The sequence below is a fragment of the Topomyia yanbarensis genome, chromosome 1 (assembly GCF_030247195.1).
Source record: "Topomyia yanbarensis strain Yona2022 chromosome 1, ASM3024719v1, whole genome shotgun sequence".
Lineage (NCBI taxonomy): Eukaryota > Metazoa > Arthropoda > Insecta > Diptera > Culicidae > Topomyia > Topomyia yanbarensis.
Genome location: NC_080670.1, coordinates 185,450,086 through 185,474,483, shown reverse-complemented (window position 1 = coordinate 185,474,483; position 24,398 = coordinate 185,450,086). Strand labels below are relative to the sequence as shown.

At 37.4% G+C, this 24,398-nt stretch overlaps 1 protein-coding gene across 1 annotated transcript in view; it reads right to left on the bottom strand.

The window, feature by feature from the left end:
- Positions 1-21,343, bottom strand: part of LOC131684180 (cytochrome P450 4c3-like) — a 42,887-nt gene extending 21,544 nt beyond the window's left edge. Inside the window, exon 1 of the mRNA XM_058966834.1 lies at positions 20,915-21,343. Coding sequence (XP_058822817.1) covers positions 20,915-21,137 — 223 coding nt within the window. The 5' untranslated portion in view covers positions 21,138-21,343. The remainder of the gene's footprint in view (positions 1-20,914) is intronic.
- Positions 21,344-24,398: the final 3,055 nt, after the last annotated feature.

Genomic DNA, 24,398 nt, shown 5'->3' with positions numbered 1-24,398 from the left:
CATTTAGAGTCAACATTTATGTTTGTCTATGAAAAGGGTTTGAGGGAGGGGTATATTTCTACCCATATCATACTAGTAATCAATAAAAGGCCATGTTCAATATACTAACCAGCGCAGCAGAATGTATTTTTACAGACTCTTTGAAATGACCCAGCTAACCAATAAGCATGCTAAATGCGGTTTTACGGCTACCTCATAAGCATTTAGAAGTTAGCGACCTCTTGGCAAAAAATACACTTACATTACTGCTGTGCCATGAAAATGCTGCTTTACTGCTTATGTGCATTCAGAATGCTGCTTGCCAATAGCCAAGAAGTTTTTAAACAGTTTTTTGGATGCTGATTAACAACAGTTATGCAGGGCCGGCGAAACACTTTTTTCGGAGTGATTTCTACTCGTAATGACGAAAGTTCAGACATGGTGTATGTTAGTAAAAGTGAAAATTACCGGATAATACCTGGTGGCTTTTTGGAAATACCTTTTGTTAACGGGCTGTGTAACCGACACTGAGCGAAAATGTGTTTGTTGATTACTGATGCTACAAATGTTCCACAGCTAAGTACCAATTACTCTATTCTTTTAATTTTAGTTGCATTAATTTTCTGTTTTCGTTTTGAATATTTATTCGATTGCAAAATAATGCGAATAAATCTCCTTTTCGATATAGATTATATTCATCTAATACAACAGGCCCCTGGAAGGTCTACTTGCGGACCGCATATAACCCATTTAAAATCATCGATATATCGCGAAAACTAGCTAAGCAACACTTGGCCGTTTACGAAGAATTATATTGTCTACGTACCCGCCTGGGAAGTAGAGATTGATGGGTTGTCTTCGACAGGGGTCTTATGGCGTTGGTACTTTCCAGAACCCTTTGCTTCAGTCAGTGAAAATGCTGGTTTGCAAGTAAATGCGTTCAGCATAAATCGAGGAGTATAAGAACTTATTTTCAATCAGTCTCATGTCAAGACTTTCGCCGGATCTACTCTTTTAAACTTTAAACTTTTGAACGGGGCTCGTCTACCTGTTCGCCTTTTTGTGCCTCAGGGTATGCCGTCATTACGAACAATTGGTTCATACAGTTACCCAATGTAGAAACATAAAAACCACAACTAATTTCTACGCTCCCTTCTCCACTAGCGAGAGTCAATCAACAATCCCATTGAGGGAACATGTTCTAATGTGCCTAAAAATTTTCAAAAAAAAAATAATCATTTGCTCTCCTAAGCTGCCTCGTACATGCCTGAGAGTGTTCTTCGATGGGTGCTAGTACCGAAGTAAGTGGCTCCTCGTCTTGGAAATCTTAGAAACTAACAGGAATTTCTTCATGGGACATCAAAAACCCCAATTGTCATTCATTCAATTGTCAATATATTTCATTCCCATGGTTTTCCTAGGTTTAACACGAAACGTTTGGTTATCTTCCGTCTTCCGACGTAGATCTTTCACAATTTTACCATTATTCGCCAGGGCCGAGTTAATCCTCGGTACCAGATATTGAAGTTGTCGGTTGTCAAGTCCGAATCAAAGGCAGACATTGTTCTCCTATACATAGCTTCTCATTTGGTTTAAGACGACTTCAACTCCCACGGTATGCCATAGGGTTGTCTTCACGTTGATGACCGATCTATATTACTGCATGATATTCGCGACAAATTCAATATGATCATGACTACTTGAATTTATCATTGTATTCGGCCTCAATTAGTGATTGGAACAGCTATGCGTCCACTATATCCGAAACAATCGAATCAAAACAAAAAATTCCTCCGTTGGAAGCATACAAGGTTTTAACTGGCTTGATTATCGACACTGTGATTAAAGAAACGAGATCCGGCGCAAACAGCAGTGGACGGTCTCTCTTCGCGCTCAGAATTGTGTGTGAAAAGGTCCTATAAGAACTTTTTGAATGTCGGATCGCCCGAATTTTTCCGAATATACGCAACGTTAGAAACGCAAATGAAAGAGTTAATGAATGCTGGAAACGCGGTTATTGACACCGGTTTGTCGAAGGATTAACAAGAGAAATAGTGTTTCATCTGGCGGCTAGGTCCTACGTTGTGTATTCTATTCAACCGTTGATCGGAATGCACGGAACCAAGAATCTTTTTTCGGCGACAACAGCATTCCATATAGATCTACACTCAAACAATTGATATTTTGCAATGAAATGATAATACTTCATTTAAACGTAATGATTGCTCTGGTACACACAAATTTATATGGCAGCTAAGATGCTCGCTCTAAGCATTGTAGTGCGCATATCACTGTAGCATTCGTTAGATGATGACAGCTACGCATCGCTTCAATGCTAATTATTATGGCAGTAGCAGGCATGGGAAAAATCATTTCACGAAACGATCAATTTGAAATCATCCACCAACATGCTCTTACTGTGAAACCCGATCTCGTCAACCCTTCTTGTGCAGAGTTACGCGTTTATGCGAAAGCGAGAAGCAAAACACAAAACAGATCAAAGTGACAGCGCCCGGCGATGATTCATTCTCCATCGCATACGTAGTGTTTTGAATGAAAGCAGAACGGATCGCAAATGAATGCATTCTTTTATTCACAAAGATTCATTTGAAAACATTCACCGGATCGTTCTAATAAAAAAAAACTTGTCGTTCTTGTTGGTGATCTCTTATTGTTGAGTAAGTAGTTTGCAATGTGCTGGTGAAAAAAACGATTCCGTGCATATCACAATATCAATTTCAAGTGGATTGTAGTGCAATCTACTTCTCAAAATTGATTATAGTGTACATTTGCACTATAAAGTTGACCTAACCCAACCAGAGAATACAATGTCACATTAATTTGTTAACTCAAAGTTAATTGACTTGTGAATGTTTACAGTACAATCTTCCGATTGAATCCGCGAATGAAGAACACGATCTTCTTCATTCAACATAGTACGTGTCATTCTTTTACCTGTCTCACATCTTCGAAAGTTCATCTCCACCTACGTTCAGTTGTGTTCTTTTGGAGAGTTTGATTCGGATCGTGAATGAACGACTGGCTGCTGTCATAGCAATGAACGGATTCGCCAAGGATTATGCGAATGAATGATAATTCCCATCACTGGGCAGTAGTGGTGAGGGTGATCATAAAAGAGACTGTGCTGCATACATTCTCCCCACAAATCTGATGGTTTTATATTTACACATTAACAACCATGCCCACATTATTAGAGTTCCAAGGATGCTCTCCATTCGATGAAGTATGGAATGCACTCTTTGCATTTTATGGGGAAACATGGAAGTTTCTTAGTTATGTATGCGATAAATCATATCAGATTACCTTAGTTTGAATTATTTTGCATTACTCCATTCCTGATAATGAGAAGGCGGACACTTAGATTAGAGTGGCGCAAAGAAAAGGCGTACAGTTGGGCATTAAAAGGTGATATTCATGAAAGATCACATTGCTTCAACGAGTTTTCCAGTATTTCTTATCAGAGGACGCTCGAAATTTCGTGGAACAATGGAAGGTTAGAAATCCCAAAGTCACAAACAAGCCTTGGTTCAAGGAGATGGATAAGGCTCGTGACTTCATTCGGATGATTTCTCGGGTCATGTCAAGTCATTATACGTTGGATGATCATCTCCGGTGTAGTGGAGTCGTGGAGAGTGGTCTCAGCGCTTATGATGACAATTATCGAAACATTAAACATGTTGTCTGGTCGTGCACCTAGTGCCCTAACGCCAGATCTTCGTTAAACGAATCCCTTCGGCCTCGTTCTAGTCCGAGATGTGCTAGCTATCCTTGATCTTCCTATATGTCTCTCATATACAGATTTTTTAACGCGATAGATAGCCAAATTTAGTTATCTCTTCTCATTTAATTGATATGCTGTCTGCTACAGAGTTCCCAGCGGAGGGAAGTCGGCGATCCGGTTCATGATGTCCTGCAGTATTCTTCCGCATACCAAAAATCTGCAAGTTTAATTTCTTCTTTTCCCTAACATTGATGTCCGGCCTCTCTTCACTTTCCCTGATACGGTCTCTTCTACTCTTATGTTGAAATCAATTCCTCTTGTGTATATCCTTTGTCTTTCTTATAATAAGCCTAATAGAGTTTCTCCTTGTTTCAATTGTTAATCAAATAATAGTTTGTGCTAAAAATAACAAATTGTGTGTTAAAGTATATTCCCCCTAGTATTACTAAAAAGTTTAATTTTTAAACAAATCCTAAATATTATACCATATTTTCAAGAAATTTAAATTGTGAGCCAAAAGACATTTGTATCTCAATAAAAAATTGAAATTATTGTGCATCGATAATTTCAAACGCATGCAACTAATGCGCAAGACAAATATGCGGTTAATTTCAGGTTTTAGTTTGTTCCAAACTTTCGAGTGGGTATTTCCCGTCTCGGTTATTTTCGAGTGGGTAGTACTACCCATACTACCCACGCTATCCGCCGGCCCAGCAGTTATGCATAACAAATGCTAATATACTGCAAGAAGCATCTGAAATGCAAATTATATGCTACTTGACTGCCTATACCAATGCTTGTTGGTTAGCTGGGTAGTAACCTGCACTGAAATGAATTAGTCAGTTATATTTTGGTCAAATTTGGTTCCTTATTGCAAAGTTGTACTATTCTCGAGTAACAGTATAAAACATAGAGACGATATTTCAATATTGATACCGGCATCATCATTTAGTCGAAGAATACAGTAATAACAAATTCGGATTAAATAATTTTGAGCACTTTATGAAGCTTTGTGCATCGATCACTGATTCATGCAATCCAAGACGAACAAAAAACACAAGGGATTTCATGTAGATATTAAAAACAAATCTTTATTAAGGAAAATCTGTTGATCTTTGCTACATTAACAAATTTAATCATGTCGATGATATCGATGCACATCTCTACGGATGCACTTCTCTGCCTGGGTGGTCTGAGTGTTTCATATTTGGGCTGTTCCGTCAATTGCAATTTCACATTGCTACACAATGGAAGGAAACCGAAAACGGAGGATCTGCGCTGACTTCATTCCTACAATATATGTAGGGGAGAGAGGGTAACAATGAAACACATTTTTTCTACAATTTAATTTTGATGATAATACATGTTATTTGTGTAATCAAAAGTGATACATAGTGCCACTATGTTGTTAACTAATACATATATTTTTTCCAGCTGGTAAAATTCACGGGAAATAACATTTTTTGGATAATAAACAGTTGGTGGTAAAATGTATCAGTGTGCCCCATGGGTAGGAACTATGAAACACGATGTCATCTATAGTGAAATATTCTACTTATAAATTTTATTCTTTTGTTTTGACGAAGAATGATCCTAACGCTTTGAATTAAAGTTATATTGAGGCGAAAATCGTTTGTTTGCGAAAGAATCCACTATATCATCGCATATTAGCTGCAATCCTGAAATAAGAGACAATTTCTACAAAATTTGGCCAAATTTACTAATTTTGCACTATATGAGTAGTATTTAGTGTGGAAAATCGGAACCCATTGACATTTTGAGACAGACCACAAAAACAAACAAAAATCACTGTTCCCCATACGCCATCGTTTCACAGTTACCCAATGGGTCTATTCATGAAAATTGTGAAATCACACAGAACCATGAGTAGTTACCAAAAAACTTTGTTCGCGGCAAATGTTGAGCATAAAATTTGCTATAAATAGCAATAGACTAAACATTTATTCAATGAATGGTAATTCATAAAGATGGAATAATGTTTATCATTGCAAATTTACTCTGGCTATCACAAAACAAACAAATATCCATTAAAAGAGATAGAGTTAGCAGATCTCTTCCAAAATATAGCAACACGTGTAAAGAATTAGAAATTGTGAAATATGAGGGAATTAGACGATTGCGATCATGCATTGTGATTTTATTGCGAATGTTTCATAGTTCCTGCTGATCCACTGTTACCCTCTCTCCCCTACACAAGGCAGGACACGTGCCTACCTACAAGCAGCGTAGTACGACGAATAATAATTAGCCCGTTTCGGTACATCTTTCCACGAAAAAAAAAACAAGTAAGGTTAAGTGAAGAGCCCGCATTCCGTGGTTAATTTTCGTTTCGGATGGAGTAACATGGTTCGCAAAAAATATCCCAAATCGCTTCTCAAATTATCACCGTGTGAGCTCGAAGGCTGTGTCTACCGGTGCAATTTAAAATGTAGTTTATTTTAAGATGACAAACAATATTTATAACTCAGATCATACCGCACCTTTGACGGTTCGTTCATTCAAGACACTAGTACGCACTCGAAGAGTGATTTTAACAGTGTTTGTTTGCAAAATGAATCAATTTAAATTCAGTTCACGGTTTTTGAATACTTATATGGCCGCTTCTGTAAATCATCCCTCTATGCTGAACACGGTATGTTAGCATACGGGGGGAATATTGATTGATTCAAGGTAAGGCGATTCTGATTTGGTTCTGAATTTGAGATGTGCAAACTATGTTGACACAACGCTATCCATGCTTGTAGGTTCCGTGAAGTGTATAATTATTCTAAGTAGTTGTATTGTATTGATAATGTGCTCTGTGGGAGACCCTTAATTGACCGTCTGTTGTAGAGAATATTCAATCACGTTCATAGCGTATAATGCTTTACGCGGAGCAGATAGAAATCTAATCTTCAATAGTTTGACCGTCGTAGGCTTACTCCTGTGTCGATTTCACCAGGAGTCTAGCTACCGCGCAAGAATGCTCCGAGCAGGCACGTAGCTAGAGAGGGAGATAGGGGGCTAAAGCCCCCCCGAAATGTTTTGAAAATAAATTTCAAAAACATTATTATCAGCGACTTTAGCTTGTAGCTCGTTTGGTTTGAGATAAAGTTAGAAGATTACTGTTTCCAACAACCAAAATCAATGGTCACGAAATTCAGTGTGGTTTATGCTTCTGTCCCAGCCGGTGTGAAGCGAACGACAAATAAAGTTACTTTTATATTGTGTTCTTTGTCTGAAGAACAAAGGAAAACTCTACTATACTATGCCCTAGTAATCTGTCGAGATGAGTGAGTCGCAGAAGCAAGAAGTGGTGCACCGGCTAAATACTGTGATTAGTGGTGATTCGCATAAGACCAAGTATTTGTGATGAGGAACATTTTCTGAAGGTGAAAATGGAGGCTATACTTACGATAGCCACCTTTATTGAGCTCTACCACCTCAGGTATTCTGCGCTCATAGCGTTTAACAATTGGATCAGGCGAAATCATTGATTTGGAATAATTTAAAGCCATTAAATTTTAATGGTTGTGTGTGTGACAATGCTGTAATTAAGATCTTCATATAAATGGACGGTGAGAGAATCAATGTTCGGTTACAAGATCGGATACCGCTTACTTGCAGATACATATCACATAGTATCTATTCTTTGCACATATCAAAGGCAAACTACAGGTCGGACTCGATTATCCGGGGATTTGAAAAAAATCTCACCCCGGATAATCGAATCACCCGGATAATCGAATCAAACTTTTTTTTGCGTTATTTCATGAATTTAAGCTTCATTAGTGGAGAAATTGGAAATAAAATGTTGTTTATCAGTCCGTGCGTCATATCATCGTTGAGGAACAACATGGCTTCGTCAGTAAACGATCTACAACCACAAACCGTATGGCGTATGTATCCAGCATCATCGACAAACTTGACAAGCGACAACAAGTTGATTCCATTTATGTTGACTTGTCAAAGGCCTTCGACCGTGTTCCGCATCGCCTTGCTGTCGAGAAGCTTAAACGCATCGGATTTCCGGACTGGTTAACAGATTGGATTGCTTCTTATCTCGCAGGACGAAGCGCTTTTGTTCGATTAGGTGATACACTTTCTACACCTTTTGATATCTGTTCTGGTGTGCCACAAGGCAGTCATCTTGGACCATTGCTCTTCATTTTGTTTATAAATGATCTTGGCACGGTTTTGAAATCTCCGAAATCTATGTTTGCCGATGATTTGAAATTCTACCGACTTATAAAATCTTTGGAGGATTGTAAATTACTTCAGCTAGACATTGACGCTTTGTTAAATTGGTGCACCATCAATGGAATGGAGGTGAATATAGAAAAATGCAGCGTTATTACATTCACTCGGATCCTATCGCCGAACATGTTTAACTATAAAATGTCGTCAGCCAACGTGCACCGCAACTTCGTCGTCAAAGATTTGGGAGTTTATTTGGACAACAAGTTAACTTTCTCCGAGCATGTAGCGTCTACTATCGCCAAAGCGTTCTGCATGTTAGGATTTTTAAGGCGAAACACTCAGTCGTTCCAGAATGTGTACAGTTTGAAAACGCTTTATTGTTCGCTTGTACGCAGCATCTTGGAGTATGCCGTTAATGTTTGGGCTCCTTATCACGGAGTCCACATTAACAGCATTGAGAGGGTGCAGAAATGTTTCATCAGGTATGCTCTTCGCCTTTTACCTTGGACCGACCCAGTTCGTTTACCGCCGTATGTGCAACGTTGCGCATTAATCCACCTGCCTACGCTTGCTGACAGGAGAATCAAACATCAACGAATGCTTATTTTTGACATCCTGGACGGGAACATTGAAAGCAGCCAACTCTTGGGTCAACTTAATTTCAATGCACCTAGAAGACAAACACGCCAAGTGGACTTTTTCCGTTTACCGTTGTGCCGTACGCAATTCGGACGAAACAACCCGTTAAATGTATGTTGTCGTGTGTTTAATCAAGTTTCATGTTTTTTCGATTTTAATGTTGCAAGATGTACTTTTAGTATTAGGATTAGTTGATAAGCCAGTCTGTGCGATTAATAGTCGAAGACCTATATATATAAATAAAAAAAAAATGACCAGGGCAAATTTTCCTATTATGGTAAATGTACCTATTTTGCCCCTAGTCGATTTTTCAGACTTTCAGGGTGTGATTTGCATTTTCAGTTGGTTTTCATTTATTATTCATATTGGTAACGACTTAACGATATGTATCAGTTGTTTATAGCTATTTGTACAAGAATTCTAAGATAAACTTTTTAATAAGGTGTGTCTTTTGCAATACAAGTCAAACTCGATTACCCAGAGCTTAGATTTTCCGAGGTAACTGATTCGATTACTCCAATACCAGAAAACATAAAGTCAGTAAGTAAACTGGGGGTCGTCTGTTTCTTGGCTCCAGTTTAATTTACGTGGAGTGACACATAGCACAGCTAATATGTCTAGTCATTCTAATTAGAAGAGTGCGTGTTTCGCACCCACAAAGAGATCCTTGTCCTTGTCCTTGTAGCATCATTTAGTTGACCAATATTGGATTGTCAGGTAATAACTACGCGCGTAGTCTTCGCAAACTGTCCCACTCATACTTGTCACTAGCGAAGGACTACCAGGTTCCCGGGCGCCTCAGCGAGAAGCACTGCTGGCGCCCTCTTTACAAAGCCTATCATCCATCTTTGCCTGAGCTACCCTAGAATTGAAATCACCTCCAGTGACGGCCGGGTCTCTTTTCAGAATCTCGTTAACCGTTTCTTGACCAACTTTTTCTACCGCGTATAGGGTCCCAAAATTATTTTTCATTAAAACTGTTGGCGTCAAGAAACACGAAAAACCTGGTTTAAGAAAGATAGGTTCTTCTTTTGCAGCTGCTCAATATTTACCTTCCGATCTAGTGCAATTGCATAAAAAAGGTAATTGAGGGCAATTTAAATTAGAAAGTTTTAGCAGTTTTCAATAATATTCCCAGGCTAAGAAAATATTCCGAAATGTCATTTTAGCCATTAACAGAAACTATTCCTGGCAGCACTGCTTCAGCGGAACCCAATCAGATTAATTGTAATAACTTCTGTTCTAATGCTAATATTTATAACTTTTAGTGCTCAAATGAAAGATCTTAGTCGCAGTTATTAGCCTTACTTGACGTTGTGTAAACCAAAAGTCATATAGAAACATGGTTGTTCATCAACCAGAAGGGCACGAACGGGATAAAGATTCTATTGGAATTCTGAGCAGAAATCACTTATTGAAGAGGACAATGGGAGAAGAGCAATATTGTTTGTGTCAAAGTCCACTGGAACTCAAAGCAGAATATTCATCAGAACATTACACCGGATTCCAATGATAATAGGACCATGATTCTGTCAGTATCTGGAATAAAGCATAATCTTCAGCGGAATTCTATCTTGAGAAAGATTCCACTAGACATTTAAGAAGCTCTAGAACTCTGCATCAAAATTTAGATAAAAAACCGTAGCAATACGGATAAATATTGAATCGAAGTTCTGAAATAGAATCCATTGGGATGCTAAGAAAACTTCGATCAGAATCTTGAAAAGTATCCCAAACAGAATCCTGAGAAGCATGTCATCATTATCCCAAGAGATAGCCAGAAACCGACCGAGCAATGTAGGTATAATGACGTTTTATGTGGCCTACAGTAACCGATGTATTACGAGAAAAATGTACTTTTAGTGTAAAATTAAAAAGTTGCATATTTGGCAAAATTGGCATTAAAAACTTTTAATTTTTTTTGCAATCACTAAACAAATCTTAAAAAAAAATATCTCGCTGATTGATTCTAGTGCAAACAGTACCAGAGATATAATCCGAAGAAAAACATCTTTTTAAACAATTTGTTGAAATTAACCGTTATGTGTCCAACAAAAAAAAACACCTATAACAAGCCAACAAGGGTACCAGGGTACTCACAAATTAAAATGCTCATAACTATGGCTTCCTTTAACCGATTTTGACACTTTTAGATGTTTTAGATTCAGGAATTCGTCCACTTTTGGATTCTGTAACATTGAACCCAATGAATGAATCTGGTGCTTGGTAATCCGGATTTTCCGGAGTAATGTTCCAGTACTAGGGTATGACTTGTAAATTTAAATAATGCCCTAGCAAAATGAGTATCAAAACTCTTCAAATTGTCTCGGAAGTCTGTTATTTATTGTTACGGGATCCTATGGTAGTTTGAAAAATGGAATTGGAATGGAATGGCCATTCACGGCCCTACGGGAGCCTGCTCCGGAATGTCTGTTTCGGGGTGAAATCACCAAATGGTCCAATACCACGAGGTACAGCCTATTGATGCTATGCCAAGAATTTTGATACCCACATTGCTAGTATTCCATTGAAATTCACAAATAGTATCCAAGCACTGGAACATGCTTCCGGACATCCGGATTCCCGGAAACCGGTTGGAATAACCCGATTCATTTTTACGAAGTCTAAAAGTGGATGAGTTCTTGAATCCAAAACACCCAAAAGCATCAAAATCGGTTGGAAATTACCTTAGTTATTGGCATTTCAGTTTTGGGGGTATCCGGGTATCCACGTCGGCCTGTGACATAGTAAAAAATTCGGAGCCCCTCCTCACTCTCTTCTTACTATATCAAAAACATTATTATCCCCAAAAGCTTGACTTAGTGAAGTTCTAAGATATCACAAAGTTTCAATATTCAGCTACGGATAAAATATCGGAATATCATTATTTGTAACCTAAAAAGGTATCCGGGTACCGCGTCGGACACATAACGGTTAGGAGTGTTCCCATGGACTGAGGGGCTGTTTAAACGACACAACAATTTAGGTTATTATATATTATCTCTAAATGAACAATTTCTTCAAAACTGGTTCCAATCCATGATGGTCGATTCCAAGTTTTGTTTTTTTAGGTCACTTTGCGCGGAATAACTCATATATAAGCTATTTTTGAGGCAGGTTAAAATTTGAGAGGAGGTTAACCCTAGACCCCCCAATTGCCAGAAAAAAACGTTCTATTGACTGCAATGATCGAATTAGCACTATAATAAGACATAATAGTTGAAATTTGATTTTTTTCAAAACACCCAGATAATCGAATCATTTTCCCCGGATAATCGAATCACGGATAATCGAATCCCCGGATAATCGAATCCCCGGATAATCGAGTCCGACCTGTAGTACGTTCCAGTTCTGTGAAAAAACGTCACAGTACGGTATATTTACCGCTGAACACAAACAATTACCAAATATGTGGCACATGTTCAGGTAATATTGACAACGACAAAAGCTGCGTCAATATCTCAAAATCTACAGCCAGCACAATCATTGAGGAAATTCACAATCATAAAGGCAACAAGCAAGCATGTTTGCGAACATAAAGGCATGTCAACAAAAAAAATTACTATTCTGTCTTTTGCCATAGTTTCAAGGATCTAATGATATAAAAAAATATTAATTTCATAAAGGAGTAGGATGTGAAAAATCTGAATACTTAAATAGATAAATAATTAGTTGTTCTCACTTGTCTGAAAATAGTCTTTAATGTATCATCATTTAAATTGAAAATTATTATAAATTTGAGTTGAATAGGAGTTGAACCGTTTCTGCGCATCTACATATCGCCTTCCAGAAGATTTGGAGCGAATTTCGAAATTCTCTTCTATTGGTATTTGTATTTAAATAATTGAGTCTTAATAAAGAGAAATGACCTAAAGTGGCGTGCGCGGAACTAATGACGAAGTCGAAGATGTCGTTATAATCGTTGAAGCGTCGGGTCATTTCTAATATCGGTTGTTGGCAGCTTAGTTAGGGTTGTGCATTTCAGAGTGCAGCAGTGTCCGAGAACAAAGGACACGGGTTGGTGCGTAGAGGTTAATTTGAACATAAAGGCAGCAACCACGATTATGACACGGAAGTGTTCAATAACAAGATAGATATGAACGACCCCCTATACGTAGTTGGTGAGGAAAAAATATTTCCCTGCTTCGTAGACAGGTATCTACGTGCAATGGTTAAGAGCTTGTGTGAGATCTGTTGGACAACCAGCAAAACTCATTTTATTATTTTTATCATTGGAAATAGATATAATTAGATAACAGAACCACTGGTTCGATTAGCTAAAGCATTGAACTAAGTTCACTTATGAATTTATTTGAAAAATAGTAGAAGAAGCTTAATAGACAACTGAGTACTAAAACTCTCCAAAAGTGAACGCATCATCGTAAGTGATTGTCCCGTTTAACAAAACTCGGATGTATTACTCGATATTGGCAACTCTATTTTAAATTTAAATGACAGGTTTTTGAATTGTACCCAATTTGAATTACTGTATCAGGTCTGTGCACTCTGTACTCTTAGTATAAATACTAGACATACAATTCAAGCGTACTAGGCAAAAAAATATTTCAATTTACTGAGAACGATATAGCTGAGGCGACAGTTTTTGCTTTCGCGTCATTTTAACGCATCATCATTTTCATTGGCACTTTCATGCAAGGAATTCGTTCCGTTCATGCGAGTTCGCAACACTGTTGCGACTAATATGTTGTGACTGGTTGAATCTATTAGTCCAATCATTTCGATTGTATGTCTTCAGTATATAGCAGTCTCACGATCTGTTTTTTATTCGTTTTGGACTAAAATAAGAGTTGATTAGAAATCACGGAGGAGGAAAAAAGAACCAGCTGATCTAAGAAGCCTCAAGAGCACCTCTTCTATCTTTTCTATGCACTTAGAACGAGTGCTTTCGGAATTTCGCTCTGATTCTCTCAATTCGGTTTGAATAAAACCGCATTTTCGAAAACACATTACGTCTTCGTTATCCGCACAACATTCAACGTTAGGTGGAACAACCTTGATTGAAATTGTTTCCTAAATTTTATTAAAACAAACCTGTAATCAAAAAGCATCAAAGCAAAAATCATGTATCTCTTCCAATCTTGATGATAATTGTAAAAAAACTTGAGCTAATTAAAAACGAACCAATTACTGAGCAGATTGTTTGAATTGACTTAGAAAGTGTAACTGCAAGCATCTTCGCATCATGAAAACTGCCGCTGACAAAAAAATTTGAAAAAGATGCACAGAAATTGGATAAATTACAATAATTTAAAAACATAGAAATCTGAAAGAAAGTCTCTTCGGCACAGGAGAAGTAAGTGCGATGTGTTTTCTTTGATTTGTCGGAAGCAAGTGTGATGCTAAAATTATTTAGCTCATCCATATTTATAATTTCGAGTAATTCTAGTGGTGTCATCAATGTTACATTCAGTGCTTCTAAATTTCAAAATCAGTTCACTATTTCTGCTTATCGAAACCGACATTCAGATTCAACGCCTCGGTCTTTCATTAACTTTCCAACTGACTGAAATTTCATGCAAAATCGAATGTTTGAGTGCAGAGGAAATATGAATTCCTTCACCAACCAAAGCATTCATTTGTTATTATGTGGGCAGTTCGAGCATTAGTGAGCGGCGTAATCTATGTCTAGTGCATTTTCGCTCAATAAGAGATAGCTATGTCGGGAGAATGAATGACGAGAGAAACGAACCAAACATTTCATTCATCGCGGCGGGCAGGAATTGAATTTAAGCCCCTTCCGAAACAAAATACTGGCTACGGGCCTGGCTCCGAGTTTGTCTGGTATTTTTGAACAATATCTGGGAAGACTAGAGGTGCAAAATATGTAAAAAAGAACTAATTTTTTAATTTTGTACTGTTAGACCCCCTTAAGGAAAATTTATTTAGTATCAGAAAGGGTTATGAGGCTATGTCTGTGTCCGTCACGTTTGATTGTCACTCAACTCATTGCAAACTTCAGCGATCTTGAGCTGAATATTTGTGAAATCAATCGGCGCTAGGTGTTTGAATGCGATGGATGTAGATTTTTTTTTCCCGGAAACCGTACGTACAGATCGGTTTTCAGAGCAGACAATTTATTAAAGATTTGGGTGGTTCCTTTGCTGAATGTCACTATGTGTTTCATGAAAGTACCAGCCGCATATCTTGAATTGAAAATTTATGATATTTTGAAGGTGTCCAGGATACTATATTTCAAGACTGGTATATCCCAGCCCGTGTAGTCCAACGTAATAAAGAATAGTGCTGATCAGCTTTCGTGGTTATCTTGCGCTTCTCCACCTCTTCGAGGTTTCGGAATTTTTTCTTCTTCTGTGTCTCCACATTAACTGTTATTCGATCAGCAGAGCAGTGATTTTTTTCCTTGTAAGCCGTTACATTTACTAGTACCGCTATAATATTACATTTTCCCCTCTTGTCTCCAATACCATCCCTCACTGGGCAATAGGCCCGTGCAAAAATAACTCCCCCTGGCAATGATTCGCCACACGACTAGATGGATACCGAAATAAATTTGACACCCCGACTGAAATTGTACCCATCCTACTCAATCGGGCCATTCGTAATCTTCTTCCAGACTGAAGACATTTTTTTAAAACTGTTGCAGATTTCTTGAGTTCTGATGGAACGATAATCGGCCATGTCAGAAATATCGAAAATTCGCTTCGAGTAAACAGTATGACGCAGGCAAAAGATATTGCTGGATACGGGCCTTCTACAAAGTAGTACAGAGTATATGTACCAGCGATTCAGGTTGAATGTTACGGAGTCGTCACCGATTCGAGTTTGAATAGCGTGGATCTGCTGACATATGGGATTGGCTGTTTTAATGACTCCATGTTTTAGGGAAGAGAACATATGGGTCTGCTCTAACCGACTACCTCCTCTTTGACAAGGTTCGTCTACCTGTTTGCCTTTTTGTGCCGCGGGTTATGAACTGTACTAACGGTAAATAAATGGGACACACAGCGTCCCATTGTAGCAATAAGGTTCGTTGTAGGAAATGCGTTGAGAATCATGTGGATGATTCCTGCGAAAGGGTTGTTTTAAAGTGTTTCTACTGTGGAAAGAATTCACATAATCCAACGAAAAGTTCCACGTACAAACAGCACAAGGAGTAACTGACGCGTTCTCTTCAGGGACACTCTAAGCGATCATTTGCAGAAATGTTAAAGATAGCTACGCCACCTGTCTCTACCAGTATCTATACTAACTTGTCTAGTGACGAATGTCACTCTGATGACCCTGAGGAGGAAACATCTTCTGCTGTGTCTAAAAGCAATAGAAAAAGGGGGAACATTTTCTTTCCCCAGCTTAATTGTGAAGGCCAGAAGGTGTCTCTTCAAAGTCGCCCCAAAATAATTACTCGAGGAAGTACTGATGCAAAACCGCATCAAGCAGTACAAAAACAAAATAGTACGGACGACCTAATTGAACGATTTTAACGAACTAAACAACAAGGACATAGTTATTCTCATTAAAGCAGGCTAAAATTTATAGAAGAGTTTTTTGAAATTCATTGTTAATATTAAAAAATAGAAACACGAAGAAATTTAGAATTTTTACTGACTCAGCCAATATCTTTGAATTCAACGTAACGACATATTTTCAATGAATTTCAAAAAAAAACCTTCTTCCATAAATTGTAGCATGCACTAATTGCAATCGATTGATGTACAAATAAATATAGGTCATCATCAAAGTTATAGGCCGAACAAATGTTTACCACGCTTGCTTGCCGCGCTTCCATTCATTATCGTTTAATAATGCGATCAAATCTGCAACAGACATGTTGCTCCATGCGGGGTCGCGGGTATGCAAGCTATTTCAAGCCTTCAATCCGTTGTTCTAAATCCGCACACAGCTGCGTTAGCCATAGAATAAGTTATAAATGGTGGGCCTTTTTTACTCGGCGGAATGTTGTATCGTACTAATAGTAGTATATGTGGTTTTTTTTCGACCGGAAAAGAGGTTTAGAACAGGTTTTTTGTATCATTTTATTATAACCAATTTCCAATAAAATATTCAAACAAGTAATTTTCTGTACCGGGTAATTCATGATCAATCTATGTGTTAGAACAATTTCATTGTTGGTTAGTTCATTATAATCGGTCAATTAGGTCTCATGTAGCAATTTTTTAAACATTAACGGGATAAAAACTTCAAATGTCAATATTATAGTCAACAGTTTTTTTTTCGCGAGGCCCATTTGGACTTGATCTTACAATTCCAATCACTACCGAAAAGTTAGATCTTCTATCGAAATTGTATTTTCATTTAACTTCGGTGTCCCGTTTGAGAAATGTTGACTCAACTTAATTATCTTACGGCTACTGCTCAGCATGCTGAGTATTATTCATGTGATCTTTGTAAAATCGCTTATGAAATTCATACTAACCGATATGAAACATTCCAGCAGTAAAGTAATTGAGGATCCAAATTTTTGATGCCCAATACATAGGCGAACCTTTGTACAGGGAGCTAACACTATGAACGATTCCAGGTCAATTGGCCGAAAGCCATATAGCCGAATGCCGTATGGCTAAACGTCATTTAGCCGAATACCGTTAGACCGAATGCCATTTGGCCGAAGCGATCGTTTGGAGAAAAGCTGTTAGGCCGAAAGGGTCATTTGTCTGAAATGGTCATTTGGTTGAAAGGGTCATTCGGTCGTAAGGGTCAAATTTATTGATTTTTTTTCGTTTTTTAATATATACGATATATCGTTTCACTGGATATATTGTAGAGGTGGATGGAGGAAAATACAATAATTACGGTTCGAATAATCGAACAATAATAAGATTTTGACAATTAATGTTTATTTATATTTGCACAGTGTATAGCAATATATTAACCCCTTCATGCCCATGTTGTTTACAGACAACAACGTTTTTAAACTGCTATAACTTATGGTTTGTGCAAGATTTGCTCACAAAAACAAGTAAGGCCAATAATTTACATTTTACTATTACATTTCATTTGGGCACTAGTAGCTACAAGTATTAGCTGTAGAACTGAAATTGTTGGATTCCGATGGAGCAGTGCTGCCAGAGACAGTTTACGTAGACGACAAAATATGAAGTTTTGGTATATCTTCGCTATTTTGTAATATTATTGACAACTAATAAAACTTATTAATTTTGACTGTAGTCGACTACGTTTTCCACGCAATTTGTATTGAGAATTGAAATGTAAAAATTTAGCAGCTTTCAACACTGCGAGGGAAGCACATATCTTTATGAAAAAAAGTTTTTTGTATTTTTGGCCCCACCATAGTTTTAGAATCATAAATGCATGAGAAAGAAGTTGGGCATGAAAGGGCTAACAATGTAAACAGTTCAATAGGCTGTGAAGAACAGTTCATGTTGTAAATAAGGAAAGATGTTAAACTGTACTGCTTCATTATAATATAACGATTGCCCATTTGTGTGAAATGACGTTTTTCGGAGCAGTATTAAGATGTTTCTACTACATTTAGGTTTTCAACTTGTCCATAAATTTAAAACAATTTGAAAATCTAAATAAGAGATCCATCTCAACCTGGGAATGTTTTGAGTACCCAAACTAATGTCATTTGACCGTGCCGCAATTTGTTCAAATCGTTCCCAATATTTTGCGTAGCTACTGTTCAAGTCTATTCATTTGAGATATGAGCTTATGTGAGCAATATCATGCCTCAGCGCAACCAGACCTATTTAAGGATTATTTGCGAGCTACAAATTGTTTGTTAATTTAGATTTTTAGGAAATCTCCAACGGAATAACAGACCTAAATGTGAATGACTTCAGTATGTAATTCCTTTGAACATTACCAAGCATCTTAAACAAAGGTACGGACAATAACATTATGAAAACAGACATAATATAAAATAGTTGAAGCTTCTTTAAATTTCTTTTCTTCACGTTTTTGAGAAGAGAAATAAATAAATTTGTCGATTTTCGTGCATAAAAAGTTAAATTGAAGAAATCCATCAACTCTAAAAATAAGCAATAGTTTAATATCTTGAAACCGACCATCAATATTTCTCCCTCTTTTTCTGAAAGCTTGAAACCTTATCGAACTCTATGAAGGATATGGAAATATTGCTCATACATAAATGAAATGTAGAGAAAGAACAGCTCATGCTAAAAAGAAGGAAAACGTACACAGAATGTTTAAACCAATAGTAACAAATAATATAAGAATAAATAAACAATATTCAATATTAGACAAGCAAATCATATGCGTTAATAATTAGGTGAGTTCTATTTATTACTCTATTACGTTTAATCAGTCAAATGGAATGGGTATTTTTGTAAGCATTACTTTCGGCCAAATAACTCTCGTACCAAAACTAGGCGGTCTAAAGACAATTGGGAAAACAGCCTTCGGCCAATCGACATTCGACCAAACGGCATTCAACCAAACGGCCTGTTCGGCCAATCGACATTCGGCCAAACGGCCCGTTCGGCCAAACGGCATTCTTCCAAATGACTCATTCGGCCAATAGGCATTCGACCAAATGACCCATTCGGTTAACTGCCAGTCGACCAAATAGCTTTTGGCCAAACAGCATTCGGCCAAACAACATTCGACCAAATGGCTTTTGGCCAAATGGAATTCGGCAAAACGGCCCGTTCGGTCAATCGGCATTCGGTCACATGACTCATTTGGCCAATAGGCATTCGGATAAGAGGCAGTCGGCCAAATACCGTTCGACCACAGACTAACAGACATAACACTCAAAAACAAAGCTTCGCCTGCTTTAACGGTCATTTTAAATATATTTGTAGTTGGGACTGTGGCCACATTTGATATTATGGCGTCACTGACATATGAACAAGCATATGGGGGATAGACCACTAGTGAAAAATTGTTCCCAAACCTGAGGGGTAACCCACCCGTAAATGAGTGTTTGGGACCGTGAACAAAAGGTGGAGCTAGTGTTCTAAGAAAGTTGTCGGACGGATGTTTTTTTAGGACATTCCGTCATAGTGTTATGTCTGTTAGTCTGTGGTTCGACCAAACGGCCTTAGGCCGTTATAGAGTTATAGAGTTATGGAGTTATAGAGTTATAGAGTTAAAGTTATAGAGTTCATCAGTCTAGGGTCCATTCGTGTAAGCGGTCAACCGGCACGTGACCAAAAAATAATCGAGTAAAGAATTTAAAGTCAAGGAATTGCGTTTTGACTTTGTTTCATCTGGCAGAACCGATTACGTCACAAGTTAGACGCTAAATACAATTGAATAAAATAAACGATTTTTGGTAACAAATAAACAGCTCTGATTAGTTGTTTGTTTGTGAACTCAAGTTGTATTACGTTTTTTTTTTTAAATTTTCGTCTATATGGTGGCCAAGCCAATTCTGCCGCATGCTGATGAGACGTAGTGGAAGCGCGTGTTGCTTGACCTACAAAAGCTGCAAGCTTTGTGCCCTTCACGCATATTAATTTTCTTCTCAGGCTGTAATACATTAAATAGCGAAGAATCGAAGTGGAGTCTAACGAATTAACGAAAAAAGTAGTAAAACTGCCTATACAATCAGCGGGTGGATCCTAGGGAATCAATCGAAAATTTTGAACTCGTTGGAAAATTTTAAATTAGTTTCAAATCAAAATTTTCAAGGATTTTATTTAAACGTGTTACGTATTAGGTATTGTACAATTCTCATTTCAAAATCGAAATTTCTGATCGCTCCCGATTTTTTTTTCCTGGATCCGCCCCTGTATACAATCTATTTAAGAAATTTCTTGCGGGACATCACGTAGGACTTGGGGTTTGCTCGAAAACACAAACAGTTTTTTCGTTTTTGGAGTTAGCGTCAATCCGGCACTGGCTTAGTCTTGTCACTAAGTTAGTGTCGGATTATGATGAGACGAAGTCGATATTTATTTATTTAAGGCATACTAACTTTCTGTTTTAATAGACTTCGCAACCAGCTCTCTGCTCATAAACCAATTGCAGGACTAATGCTGTAATTACCACAATAGATCTAAATATTGGTCGCAGTGGTCCAACAAAAAAAAATGCTGTAATTCTATAAGACGCATACATTTTTTCTGGCTGTGATTATAATATACATTTAGAACATGCCAGATAACTTACGATTATTTTACCAGTAATAATGTAAACTGACGGCGAGTAAATATGTTTCGAGTAATAGACAAAACTTTTCAACACGTTCGTTCGTCACTGTTTCAGATGAATCAATTACACCTATTACGTTTTGTTACTGTTGAGCATTGTTTTCTCCGCCAAGCTATAATTTTAATAAATTTTAACCATTTGAAATTCTGCTAACATTTCCCTGTAAATATTCTAATTTCAAAATCGTCCCGAAAACATAAGTGCCCTTACCGTCATGATCCACGTTGATGTGCAAACTATTTCCCAAAAACGGCATACTAGCAGGTCCGGGAATTTTTTCTATCAACTTCACCACCCGAGCTCTCCGCTTATTGTACACATAGATCGCACCAAGGATCGTAGTCGTCAGAATAAGAGTGATGGGCGAAAAAAACGTCAACAATTTGAACGTTTTCGTCAGCACCCAGCTATTCTTCAGGTAAACTTGCAACATTTTCACAAACCAACTTTGCTTCCGGCTTGAACTCGAATCTATCCCACCTCAAACAACGGATATCACCGGAAGGGGACCAATAAAGAATTTGCACTTTTTTTTTTGAAATAGGCCAATCAACCGATCGATCGGCAAACACGCGGAACTCCGGGTCGTCTACCGCGAGCTGATCACTTTTCGCTAACTGTCACTCGTGCGACCGCGACCGAAAGTTTAAAACAGACTAGTCTTGTCTTAAGCCGCCAACATATATTTATAACTTCTGATCGAATCTCGCGTCACGGTGGAAACAATGCCGCATCAGCATCAGCCGTCGCCGCATGAAGATCAATGTAACACAACGTAGCAGAAAAACTTCCCAAAACACAAACGTGCAGATTTAAAATGTTGCGAGTAACTTGATTTTTTTTTGAAATTTGAACCTTCCGCGCGACAAAGGTTCGTCGCTTGTGCTATCTGTGTGTGCGTTGGAATCGGAACGCCAAAATCTATGGGTTTCGCCAGATGACGACAGCAAGCAACGAGGGCAGCGGAGCGTGTTTCTAGTTTTTCGGCACTGTTTTGAAAAGGGCGTTGCATAACAGATCTTTGGACAACGATGATCGAAACTAGTTGGTCAACTGTTGCAACCATTATTTAGGCGCTGCTTAGTCCGGTCGCTACTCTCGTTTGAAGGCAGGTGTTTGCTGATTGGAATTTCAATTTTGGTGAGTGGGACGGAATGAGCAAGTATATAGGTCATACGGCGTTTGGGAGCTAAACTTGAACTACTGGATGTTGACCTTGAACTGTCAAATGAAATAATTTTCCAGTTCTGTTTCTGTTCTTGATGGGAAGTGACAATTGTTTTTTCGCTATACTTTGTTTACAAATTATTTTAAACCGACTGCGATCGGCGGCGGCGTCCATAGATGCTAATTATTACAGGTGAGACACTGAACATGACAAAATTGGTGAATGAGCTATGCCTGTTGTTGGTTTTATTGAGGCAATCTAGTTATCCGCTCATGTCGATTTCAACAAAAATACCAAACTTTTTATTGGAATTATTCAATAGATTCAAATATTTTTTTTTTTCATTTTATACATATTTCTATTTTTAAAACTAAGAATAATTAAATAAGTATTACGGATATATTTTGATTTATTTCACTTTTTCCGTTCCAAAAATGTGTATAAAATTGCAGTTTCTTAACCAGAGAGAAGTGGGGAGGGGAAGATTAAAACCCCCTTGAAAAAGCTTTCGAAAAATTGCGGAAACTTATTAATCTTGAAAATGGTATAATAGTGATCTCATAATTTTTAACATTTAATTAATAAATATAATACTGACACAAAAAGAGCCACGAAGAAGGTAAGCCCGAAACCTAAACTTATCATTATCCTTAATTTTCAAATCATTCCGAACTCACATTTGAAGATATCATAAACTAAGTCGAGTGAGAATTTTTAGAAAAAGAAATGAACATCTGTCCAAGAGTTTAAAAAGCGCAACCTATTCGTTATCTAACGACAAAACGACACATAGAGCTGCTCTGCAGTCAAAATGATCATGTTTGTTAATGGAGCTGTCAAAATACAAGCAAAATATAATTTTCGTTATCAAAATCGGGAATTTATTTTTAAAGGTATCATTTGCGTACCAAATTCAATCGTCAAACGGCTAAAAAAAATTTTTTGAGCCGAATGAAAACTTTTAACTGCAATTTAGAGATATTTAATAAAAGTTTATTTATTTACAAAAAATAAGACTGGAATTCAAAGAAAACCAACTTTCTTCCCCATACCTTCAGTTTTATTAAGAAATATTACGTTTTTACTGCGTATCCATTGATTTTGTTCGGGATTTATATGGTGCTTGTCAAAATCATAATAATTTTCTTGGTTCATGCTATGAGAGACAGGCGGCGCACAGTGGCGGATTTGGCTAAAAACCTGGCCAAAAGTCGAAAATTGCATGGTAGTACTTTGGAGTCTAGTACATATATTGTCCTTCAGATGGTGCTACCGCATGCTATTTTAAGTGAAACACTCCAAAATTTTCATATTTGAGGTGTTGACACATCCAAACAGTTTAAACCATCGCGCTTTGCTCATATTTTTCTTCGAGCGCCCGAAATATCAGTATTATTCAAGTGTAGCTAGATTTTGATAAAAGTGTCGGTTTCAAATGTGTAATAATGGAAAGTTATGCTGACGGTATGTACTTTATTTATATGTATTGATGTCAAAACATATTATTTTGTTTGTCTATAGAAAATGTCAATAACTTTCACGCTTTTGTAGCAGACGGTTTAAACAGACATTTTTGCTAAATTATTGAAATACTTTTTTTGTCCACGTATGTCCACTATGTTTTAAGGCAATTTGTGTTCCTTGAACGATTCTCTATTTGGAACATAATAAAATTCTTGCCCGAATTTGCCCGTTATGAGTAATCTTTGATTGAGTGGAGACGGAGATGGATTATAAGATTTTTAGATTAAAATTTGGACTCGCACTTTTAATTACTACTGCACCTCCGATTGTCATAGCGAGTCGCACAATACTGCATTTTGATCAGAAAGAATTGTGTATTTAGTCGTGAAAATTTCATCGAGATTCGTAAACAAATTCAAAAGTTATCAAAAGTGGAACGCAAAAGACGTAAATAATTTTGGTCGTTCATATTGAAATCCAACGAGGTCAACAGAAGTAATCGCCAAAGGTTCCAAATATGAAAAATCGATTATGAATACCATGATTAAACGTTATTGGGGAACTATGACCTTTGATCATGCAAAGCAAAACAAATCTAAAGGTGGAATATATGACTGGATACTACAATCGAAAAGAGTAGAGTAGTGCAAAAGAATACTGGGATCTGCGGCCGTTATTTGACCAAATAGCTAACTTTGGCGCACACTCCAGTTTGTCGAATTTGTTTGGGAGAAGGTTAACAGTCGTAGCATGTCAGCAAGCATGACAACAAAACGTGGTTGCTCAAAACTATAACAGGAAACAGGAAAATTTAAATGTTTCGTCGTATAATAATGTACTTTGGACAAATCCTCGGTCAAATTTAATTTAAATAAAACTATCAATCTTAGTTAATTTCACTTATTTTCGTATTTTTCTCATATTTATTTTAAGTTACTGCAATTTGCATGCAAACTTGTTGTCAATTTTCACTTCATGCATTTCGTCGCAGAATCGGCTTATTTTCTATATATTAGAAAAATACTATTTTTCGTTCTTTGAGAAATATATGCATCAGCAATT